The 11,664-nt window shown below is 44.4% G+C and overlaps 1 protein-coding gene across 1 annotated transcript in view; it reads left to right on the top strand.

Moving 5' to 3' along the window:
- tpd52 (tumor protein D52) overlaps positions 1-11,664 on the top strand; it is a 51,534-nt gene that overhangs the window by 38,169 nt on the left and 1,701 nt on the right. The window contains exon 5 of the mRNA XM_048595658.1: positions 9,177-9,181. Coding sequence (XP_048451615.1) covers positions 9,177-9,181 — 5 coding nt within the window. The remainder of the gene's footprint in view (positions 1-9,176; positions 9,182-11,664) is intronic.

The following is an 11,664-nucleotide window of genomic DNA, read 5'->3' as shown; positions in this document are numbered from 1 at the left end:
TATCTCAGATACTTGCGGCTCGTCAGCGGGTACTATCCCTTAAATGACATATTTTCCAATTCCTTGGCAGCAATGTTTTGGATACCCACAAATGATTTTTAAAAAACTGATGCGTCAAATCTTAATGGTATTATACAACCTTATCTTTAAGGGTTCACTTCTTTACACTTTTGTTATTTCAGAATAAAACAGATTGCTACCTAATGCAATGAATGTAGCTACAAAGAGGAAATGTATAGCTTCTCCTGCAAGTGTAGAAAGCAGATGGCATGGGGCTGGGGGAAATGGAGAATGGTGGGTGGGGGCAGAATTGTGTTGGGGTTGCTGACCCTGGGATGAAGTAAAGTAGCATTATTTGAAGATAGATCCACACGATAGGGCAGCTGAAATATGGGCTTTCCTGTTTCCACTTGTTTTCTATGTTATCTCTCTTCAAGATGGGATTAATTTGTGCAGCTCCACTCCACACTCAATAGACAAGAGGGAGACAGAGAACGGACACTTTGCTGTAGTGAGGTTCCATTGTAAGCCACCACTGTGGCAGCATTTTTTTTAAACCAAATTCATTACAAATAAGCCAAACTTATTTTTGCATTGTTCTCCAATCATTCAATAACGTATCATGCCGATCTGACAATATGAACCAAGGGAACAGCTTAAGAAGCAAAGAATACCATTGCAATTTCTCTTTGCTCTAACGTTCCCCCACCAGATCTTTCACAACTCCCTCCCAAACGACTTGAATATTTACTCTTTGTCGAGAAACTAAAGTGAAGAGAGACACCCCACTGTGGAGGCACAAGTCAAATTGAAAATAAAAGAATTCAAAATAGTGACTTGGTTTTAAAATCTACAAGGACATTGGGAAGTTAGACAGATGGAAATAGTCTCATGACTTTGACGGTGTGAGATACTGAAAAAAAAACTTCATTTCAACATTTTGAGGACAGAGCTCAGAGGAGAACAACAAGGAACAACATGATTTGGACCCAGTATGCTCCTCTTGCCCAGAGGCAGTGTCTTAAATTGGGATAGTGACCCATAGAGCAGCCATTTCTTTGGTTTCATGGTCTAGGTGATCATTCTTCAAGTTAGAGATCAACTGTCTTATTAAGAAAGGTCCACATTCCAGCCCAAACTTCCCCACATCCAAAATCAGTCCATATGGGATGTGGAGTAGGAAATCTTGACTGCTTTTCTTCTGCATCCCTAACATATACACTAAGCTGAATCTTACCACATATCAGCTATGTGCCATTTCTAATGCTATCATCCTAAATGAGCCTTATTCATGATATACCATACCCCAATGTGCCCTGCTCATCTGACGCTAGCCCAAATCTCCCAGTCAATTTCAGAAGCCAATGCCTCACTTTGCAGACAAACATCTGTGGGTCATGGTGGAGGGATATGATGCAGAACAGAGCCGTCCTCTTTGCCCAGGATCTGCAGAGGAAGTCACAACACCAGACCCTGCCACCCTAGTCTAAGGTTGCCACACACTAGTGCCATCTCAGCCGTGTGGAGGGAAGAAGCTCAATGACATTCTCCACCCTGCCAGGGTATATGCAATAATCTCCTTTCTGCAACCTTATTCTCTCTCTATTTCTGCTACTGCACACTGTACCCACCAAGGCTCGCATTCTACCAGCCTCTGTGTTGCTTGCAATATCTTCCCTCACTTGCTTTCACCTACCCAATTCTCCCCAGGACTATTAACGCTGCACCTCCTGTCACTCACTCAGGGCACCTCAGTATCTTCGGTGCCCCTCATCAGCATTAACAGCTGTGCCAGCCATTTTCATCTCACTCTATCCCTCCATTTGTCTCATTCCTGGAGAAGCCAACCACAATGGTGTAGAAAGAGGCAAGATAACTGGTGAGCAGCCTAATATTCGACTCCTCACCACTTATAAAGGAGGATCCTGACCATGACCACCACTGAATGAACATGGTTAAGCTCTTTGACTGATATTGGACGATGCCTTTCATTTACTAAGCCAGGATTCTGTAGCTAAAGTGTCTCTCTCTTTTCTTGACTGAGTACTACCCTTTTTGACTTTGATATGTGGCTGTTTTCTTGAAGCACATGCAATAGGTTTGGCATGCAAGCTGCTGGCACAAGGTACAGGTGTCAGATAAATGTAGCATGTGTTGTACAGCAACATGTCCACCCCTTAACTGATCACTGCTGTCAACCTATGATAAGCTGCCTGGAGCTGTGCGTGTGCTAAACGATAAGACAGAAGGGCTGAGAGCCTGTTAGGCAGGCAGAAAGCCAAATAGGCTCAAAGACACTAACACAGCAAGTAAGCAGCCCTGAGATGCAGTGTGCTCCAATGCTTGCAGTGCTTGAGATGGGTCACTAGCCCTGCACATCAAGTCTCCTTGCAGCAGCACTGCAATGAGACGTGCCAGTGTGCTCCAAAAAGCAGCATTGAAGTTCAGAACCATACAGTGACTGGAATGGAGATGTGCCATGCAAGTTGTGATGAGGCTGGTACATATTGAATGGCAATGTCCGTGGATGGGGTTGCATGCAGTGTGCCCTGAGATGTTGGTGTCAGTTCTCGAACATGGAGGTCCAGAGGGGCAAGTGGCGAGCTGGAGTCACTAGGTAACCACTCTGACTTCCATTTGGGAATTCTCATGTCCAGTTCCTACCTGGTGGATAGGAGAATGGCAAACTTCATGTTAATGAAGTCAGATTAAGTAGTAATGAAGGCGATGATGAGTAACAATCCATGTAAGTAGGCCTCTTGCCATCCCACTGTTCAACATTTGGTTGGATAATTTGACTCTTCATTCCCTTCACCGAGAAGGTTGTCACTGAACATTTCACCCACTTTTCCCAATTTTCTATCGTTTGGGGCCTGGGAAAATGTTGGCCATTATGACCAATTGTAGACCAACTCAGGTACAACTGTGAATAACCGACTTAACACCGAAATCAAAGTTCCAATTTTCTAACCTTTGTGGATCAGTACCAGGCCAACTGAATCATTTACTCAGCAGATGGCAGCAGATGTCAGTATTTGAGGTGTACTGGAACGAGCATACCGTCAGGGCCTGGTAAATACCTCTGTTCAGGTAAATCTCCATGTAATCTCAGGTTGCCACAGGGAGATAAGTGATTACAAATGCCCATTGAGGTAGGGAGTTTAGCACCTTCCACAGCAGCACACAGATGAAAAGATGTTGCCAAGTGACAAGGAGCAAGAAGAAAATTTTAAAAATAAGTTTCTGTGGAGAAGCAGAGAAAACTGTTTTTGTTAAAAACCAAGCAGGATGCTTCTGTTTCTGTTCAAAAGAAAAGAGCAGAATAGACAGGGTTCTTGAAGGTTTAGGGAACGTGGAATTGTTGAGATATATTCCAAAGATGATAATCAGACCTGAAAGAGTGGAACAGTTACCTGTAGTGATTGTAACCAAGTCAGCCAGCTGGACTACATGGAATATGAGTTCCCTGATTGGGGCTGTTAATCTGGTCCAATCAGGGAGCCAAGGCTGACAGATATAAACAGGAGTGTCAGAGGTTCTGTTCACTCTGAGAGCTGGTTTTGAGGGAGCTGGATCAATGTCAAGGACTTCCCGCGTGTAAATAAAAGGTGACTTGGTGATGGGATATGGCCTCTGTGAAGTTTTTCCATTATCAAAAGACAGAGGAATCAATGGAGTGAACAATCTCTGAACTGCTTCTAATGCAATGACATCTTTTCTTAAACATGGAGACAAAAAGTGTACACAATACTCCTGATATGATTTTTTTTTCTTTATTCATTCACGGGATGAGGGCGTTGCTGGCTAGGCAGCATTTCTTGCCCATCCTTTACGATCTTACGAATACCCTTTACAACTGCAGCAAAAGATCCCTATTTTTATATTCCATTCTTCCCACAATAAACAGCAACATTTTATCTTCCTTCCTAATTTCTTGCTTTACCTCTGTACTAGGATTTTGTGGTTCACATACCAGGACATAAAAAGCTTACATCCAAATTCATTGGGTAATAAGGAAAGCAATAGGAATATCGGTCTTCATTTCAAAGGGAATGGAATATAAAAGTAGGGAGGTTTTGCTAAAACTAAAAAAAGGCTCTAATCACACAGAGTCAGAATACTATGAACAGTTTTAACTCCATTATCTAAGGAAATATACATTGGCATTGGAGGCAGTCCACAGAAGGTTCACTAGGTTGAAGCCAGGTAAGGAGGGACTGCCTTATGAGGATAGGTTGAGTGGGATTGGCCTGTACCCATTGGAATTTAGAAAAATAAGAGACTACTTTATTGAAACATGTAAGATCCTTAAAGAAATCGACAGAGTATATATGAAAAGGTCTTTTCCCCTTGTTGGAGAGTCCAGGACCAGAAGGCATAACTTCAGAATAATGAGTCATATGTTTAACACTGAGATGAGGTGTTTCTTCACTCAGGGGGTAATGAATCCATGGAATTATTTATTACAGAGGATTGATGAGGTTGAGTTGTTAAGTATATTCAAGTCAGAGGTAGACAGAGACATCATTGAGGGAATCAAGGGTTATGGGGAAAAAGCAGGAAAAAGGAGTTGAGGAATAACAGATCAACCATGATCTCACTGAACGGTGAAGCTGACTAGATGGGATGACTGGCCTAGTTCTGCTCCTATATCTTTTGGTTATGGTCTTATGGACACCCGGATGCCTCAGTATTGCAGAATTCTACAATCTCTCCCCATTTAAATTAAATGCGAGACCAGATGGCAAGGCAGGTTTCCAACCTGAAAGGACAGTGGCTGAAATTGATTCTGTTGCACATTTATAACAACCAGAAATCTGTGTGATCAATTTTACTGACAATTTCATGACTCTTTTTTAAAAATCTGAATTAAAATTGTTAACCTGTCAGGATGAAAACTGAACACATTCTTTGGAGTATCATGGCAGTTGTCCAGATTAAGTCTCAAAACATCATCATTACAGTACCATGTCAAACATGCAGAGAAGAAGATGCGCAAACTCATACCATTGTCCGAAAGTGTGACTTTTATCTATATACGTAGTCCACTGCATTATGTAAGAGTCTCATGATTAATGACAGATTATAAAATTCACTGCTAGAGAAAATGAACCCATGTATTTCTTCAGAACGTCCAGTTGGAAAGGTATTGAAACATGAAATTGCATTTCACCTCTCATTCTCTCCTACTTGAACAGCTCTAATTCACTGCATCACTGAGTGTTGGACATTGACAAACCCCTCATAAGAAACAGTCAATACAGTGTGAAGCTGGAGAAACACAATAGATCAGGCAGCATCAGAGGAGCAGGAAAGTCAACACTGGGACCCTTCATCAGGACTGGGGAAGGGAAAGGGAGCTCAGCAATAAATAGAGGGAGGGGGTGTGGGATTGGGCGAAGGCAGGTGGGGTGGTGATAGGTAGATGCAGGTTGTGGAGAATGGTCAGTGGGAAGGGTGGGGTGGATAGGTGAGAAGGAAGATGGACAAGTTGTGTCGGGTCAAGGAGGCAGAGATGAGAGGGAGGGTTGGAGATGAAGTGAGGTCGGGGTGGGGAGGTTTAGAAGCTAGTGAATTCTATGTTGAGGCCATTGGGCTGTAAGCTCCCGAGGCAGAATGTAAAGTGTTGTTCCTCCAATTTTCCTGTGGCCTCATTGTGACATTGGAGGAGGCCCAGGATGGACATGTCGCCAAGGGAGTAGGAGGGTGAGTTGAACTGGCTGGTAACCAGACGGTGGTGTTGAGTGGAGCGTACAAAGTGCAGATGCTCTGCAAAACTGTCGTAAGAATCCCTCACAGAAATAACTTGTACTTTTTCAGCATCTTACCATATTTTGAAAAACGCTTCAAAATTAAGATTTCTTTTTTATTTACTGATGTGATGTAGGAATCACTGGTCAGGCCAACATTTATTGAGGACCCATACCCAGTTGCCCTTGAGAGGGTGGTGGTGAACTGCCTTCTTGAACCATTGCAGTCCACTTTCTGTAGGTCGACCCATAATTTCATTAGGGAAGCAATTCCAGGATTTTGACCCAGCGATATTAAAGGAAGTGCGATACATTTCCAAGTCACAATGGTGAGTGCCTTGGAAGGGAACTTGCAAGAGGAGGGTGTTCTCAGGTATCTGCCGCCCTTGTCCTAATTACTAAAATAAAATCTCACTAAAATAAAAGCAAAATACTGCAGATGCTGGAAATCCAAATCAAACACAGAGAATGCTGGAGAAACTCAGCAGATCAGGGTTGGTGATGGCCTAGTGGTATTATAGCTAGACTAGTAATCCAGAAACCGGGCTAATGTCCTGGGGAACTGGGTTCGAATCCCACCACGGCAGATGGTGGAATTGGAATTCAATAATTAAAAAGAAAAGAAGTCTGGAATTAAGAATCTACTGATGACCATGAAATGATTGCTGACTGCCAGAAATGCCCATCTGGTTCACTAATGTTCTTCAGGGAAGGAAACCTGCCATCCTCACCTGGTCTGGCCTACATGTGACTCCAGATCCACTGCAATGTGGTTGACTCTCAACTGCCCTCTGAAATGGCCTGGCAAGCCATTCAGTTGTACCAATCACTACAATGTCGCAAAGAAATGAAACTGGATGGATCACCTGGCATCGACCTAGGCACCGGAAAAGACAACGGCAGAAACTGTCCTGCAGAGTCCCCCTTACCAACATCTGGGGGTTGTGTCAAAATTGGGAGAGTGTCTCACAGACTAATTAAGCTAACAGCCTGACACTGTTGTACTCACAGAATCATACCTTACTCACAATGTCCCAGACACCACTATTGTCATTCCTGGATATGTCCTGTCTCACCAGCAAGACAGACCCAGCAGAGGGGGCGGCACAGTGATATATAGTCGGGAAGGTGTTGCTCTGGGAGTCCTCAGCATTGACTCCGGAACCTATGAAGTCTCATGGCTTCAGGTTAAACATGGGCAAGGAAACCTCCTGCTGATTACCACATACCGTCCTCGCTCAGCTGATGAATCTGTACTCCTCCATGTTGAACAACACTTAGAAGAAGCACTGAAGATGGCAAGGGCTACAAAATGTACTCTGGGTGGGGGATTTCAATGTCCACCACCAAGAGTGGCTCAGCAGCAGTACTACTGATCGAGCTGGTCGGGTCCTAAAGGACATAGCTGCTAGACTGGGTCTGCGGCAGGTGGTGAGGGAACCAACAAGACAGAAAAACATACTTGACCTTGTTCTTACCAATCTGCCACCTGCAGTTGCATCTGTCCATGACAGCATTGATAAGAGTGACCATCGCACAGTCCTTGTGGAGATGTAGTCCCACCTGCAATGGAATAACTTCCATTGTGTTGTGTGGCACTATCACTGTGCTAAATGGGGACAGACTTCAAACAGATCTAGCAACACTAGACTGGGCATCCATGAGGTGCTGTTGGCCATCAGCAGAATTGTACTCCAACACAATCTGTAACCTCATGGCCCGGCATATCCCCCAATCAACCATTACCAGCAAGCCAGGGGATCAACCCTGGTTCAATGAAGAGTGCAGGAGGGCATACCAGGAGCAGCACCAGGCATACCTGAAGATGAGGTATCAACCTGGTGAAGCCACCAAACAGGACTACTTGCACGCCAAACAGCGAAAGCAGCAAGTGATAGACAGAGCTAAGCGATCCCAAAACCAACAAATCAGATCTAAGCTCTGCAGTCCTGCCACATCTAGTCGTGAATGGTGGTGATAATTAAACAACTCACTGGAGGAGGAGGCTCCACAAATATCCCCATCCTCAATGATGCAAAAGCCCAACACATCAGTGCAAAAGATAAGGCTGAAGCTTTCGCAGCAATCTTCAGTCAGAAGTGCCGAGTGGATGATCCATCTTGGCCTCCTCCAGTGGTCCCCAGCATTACAGATACCAGTCTTCAGCCAATTTGGTTCACTCCATGTGATATCAAGAAACAGTTGGAGACACTGGATACTGAAAAGGCAACGGGCCCTGACAACATTCCAGCAATAGTACTGAAGGCCTGTGCTCCAGAACTTGCTGCTCCCTTAGCCAAGCTGTTCCAGTACAGTTACAACACTGGTATCTATCCGACAATGTGGAAAATTACCCAGGTATGTCCTGTACACAAAAAGTAGGACAAATCCAACCCAGCCAATTACTGCCCCATCAGTCTCCTCTCGATCATCAGTAAAGTGATGGAAGGTGTCACCAACAGTGTGATCAAACAGCACCTGCGCAGCAATAACCTGCTCAGTGACGCCCAGATTGGGTCCCGCCAGGGCCACTCAGCTCCTGACCTCATTACAGCCTTGGTTCAAATTTGGACAAAAGAGCTGAATTCCAGAGATGAGACGAGAGTGACAGACCTTGACATCAAGGCTGCATTCGAGCGAGTGTGGCATCAAGGAGCCCCAGCAAAACTGGAATCCATGGTTATCAGGGGGCAAACTCTCCGGTGGCTGGAGTCATACCTGGCACATAGGAAGATGATTGTGTTTATTGGCAGTCAATCATCTCAGCTCCAGGGCATCTCTGCAGGAGTTCCTCAGGGTAGTGTCCTAGGCCCAACCATCTTCAGCTGTTTCATCAGTGACCTTCCCTCCATCATAAGGACAGAAGTGGGGATGTTTGCACAACGTTCAGCACCATTTGTGACTCCTCAGATACTGAAGCAGTCCATGTTCACATGCAACATGATCTGGACAATATCCAGGCTGGGGCTGACAAGTGGCAAGTGACATCGCGCCACACAAATGCCAGGCTATGACCATCACTAATAAGAGACAATCGAACCACCATCCCTTGATATTCAATGGTGTTACCATCACTGAATCTTCCACTATCAACATTCTGGGGATTATCATTGACCAGAAACTCTGCTGGACTCACCACATTAACACAGTGGCTACAAGAGCAGGCCAGAGGCTAGGAATACTGCGGCGAGTAACTCACCTCCCGACTCCTCAAAGCCTGTCCATCACCTACAGGGCACAAATCAGGAGTGTGATGGAATGCTCCCCACTTGCCTGGATGAGTGCAGCCCCAACAACATTCAAGAAGCTTGACACCATCCAAGACAAAGCAGCCCGCTTGACTGGCACAACATCCACAAGCATCCACTCCCTCCACCACTGACGGTCAGTAGTAGCAGCGTGTACTATCTACAAGACGCACTGCAGAAATTCACCAAAGAACCTCAGATAGCACCTTCCAAACCCATGACCACTTCCAACTAGAAGGAAAAGAGCAGCATACATATGGGAACACTACAACCTCCAAGTTCCCCTCCAAGCCACTCACCATCCTGACTTGGAAATATATCACCGTTCCTTCACTGTCTCTGGGTCAAATTCCTGGAATTCCCTCCCTAATGGCATTGTGGGTCAAACTACAGCAGGTGGACTGCAGCGGTTCAAGAAGGCAGCTCACCACCACCTTCTCAAGGGCAGCTAGGGATAGGCAAGAAATGCTGGCCAGCCAGTGATGCCCACATCCCATAAAGGAAAAGAAAAAAAATCCAGATGCATCTGTAGAGAGAGAAACAGATGAATGGTCATATCGGAAACACAATCACTGTTATCTGGACAACTATAGCAACTAATTGCACACAGTAAGGCTTCACAAATTGTTCATGGTATGTAAGACTGGTTAATCTAGTTTTGAAGGTGTGAGGAATATTGGTCAGCCCACTCTTCCGTCATAACTACTTCTCGAACACAGTTGAGCTATCAGTGGGGGATAGCAAGGGAAGTCAGGATCCTAAGTTACAGATGGCTTCGTCATTTTGGACTGTGGCTGAGCCAACGTTTGGAGGAGATTGAGAGGCCTAGAGAAGGCCTTCCTACCTAGCCAGGGACAAAGGTAAGGAAGGGGAAAGAATCAACAAATAAATCAAGTTGTTTCATATTGTTCTACAGGCTTTCTAGACTTGACGTGTTTCCATTTATTCTGAAGGCACGCTGTTAACATTCAATGCTTTCTAAGAAAGAGGTGGAGCAGTTGGCTGTATGCCACTACAAATGACAAGCTCAGTTTGCCATTGGTGACAAACTGAGCAAGTGGTTACAGTAATCAGTGGGAATGTGTTTTTTTTTCCTACCAGTGCTGCTTTAACACTGTAAATTCCTCTGATGGCTTAGTGACTAAACACAGTTTACAGTGTACAGATCAGGAGGTTTCCTGTTTGTTGCTGGATGACAGATGCCCAGAGCGTTAGAATGTCTGATGAGCACAGCATGCGCTTTGCTCTTATACCTTCACACAATCAAACTACTGTTCTGTCTAGGTTCATGAGTGCAAATAGGCACTTTACAAAGAGCAGAGGACTACCTCTGCTCAACGAATTACACTCACTTGACCACCAGCTGTGGAGCAGAGCAAACCAGAGACAAAATTCTTTTCTCAATATTGATGCATTATTGACAAATAACTCAGTTGACTGAGGAGTGGACTCAAAGAAAAGAGAGGTCACTTGACTAGAAGGTTGTGCACCTTCTTAGTCTGGTCTTCCTCTTCAGGCAATGCAACAAAGGCTACCATGATGGAGTGGGATTCCCAAGTTACACAGGCAATGCCTAGTTCACAGGTGACTGCACCATGATGCAAACCATTGTCTTAGTAGATGAAAGGCTGCTATCTTCCAAATTGGCATGTTCAGCTAGAATGTCGCTAATTCACAGGCTAATGTTTACCCAAATCTGAGTTTGAATCTAACACATGACTGCACCTGGAAATTTTGAAAACTAAACCAAGGCACCATCATGTGAAGGCACTGAGGTTCATCTTCATTTTGCTTCTGCTTTTTTAACTGTAAATGAGGCAGAAAAGAACAAAAATCATGTTGTTTTAAGCTGTCACCAGATTGCTGGAGGTAAGCCTGCTCCGTTTTCTCAAGTGAGTGAAGGCTTGAGCAAGTTACGCCTTGATGGAAACAGGCAGGTGCCTCATTACATGTAAATATACATCAAATGATACTTAGAACCCTCCAAATTATTTTGGTGGCAGTTAGCACTGGCCCTGCTGCTTCAACATCCTGTACAGGTTAGGAGACAAGACTGCTTAAAGGTTACACGGCAGCAGTCACTTACAAGCTGTAATCAGGTTGTAATTTTCCAAAAGAATCACTGAATTCTGGAGAATTGGAAAACTGCAAATGCGAAACCTCTGGTGCGTATGTGGAATGGGCTGCCAGAGAAAGTGGTTGAGGCAGGTACAATACCAACATTTAAAAAAACATCTGGATAGGTACATGGATGGGAAGGGTTTAGAGGGACACGGACCAAATGCGGGCAAATGGAACTAGCTGAGTGGGCACCACAGTCAGCATAGACCAGTTTGGGCTGAAGGGCCTGTTTCCATGCTGTATTACTCTATGACTCTATGACTGCATCCACAACATAAAAGTAACATAGCAACAAACCACCACCATCAATGTTTACAGTATTCTAAACTGCAGTCTGATCCATCAGTTAATTGACAAATTAACATGTAAGTACAGATATATATAAATAAATCAGCATTTTACTGAGGCTTCACAGCAGAAATTCACCAAACAGGTTACAGTCTTGGCAAAAGCAAAAGGTTTTACAAAATAGAAAATAAATGTACAAAAGCAAAGTTACTGGAAAAGCTCAGCAGGTCTGGCAACATCTGTGAAGGAAAAAACAG

The sequence above is a fragment of the Rhincodon typus genome, chromosome 4, assembly GCF_021869965.1.
Source record: "Rhincodon typus isolate 14 chromosome 4, sRhiTyp1.1, whole genome shotgun sequence".
NCBI lineage: Eukaryota > Metazoa > Chordata > Chondrichthyes > Orectolobiformes > Rhincodontidae > Rhincodon > Rhincodon typus.
Note: the sequence above shows the minus strand (reverse complement) of the source record. Positions and strands in the feature narration are given on the sequence as shown.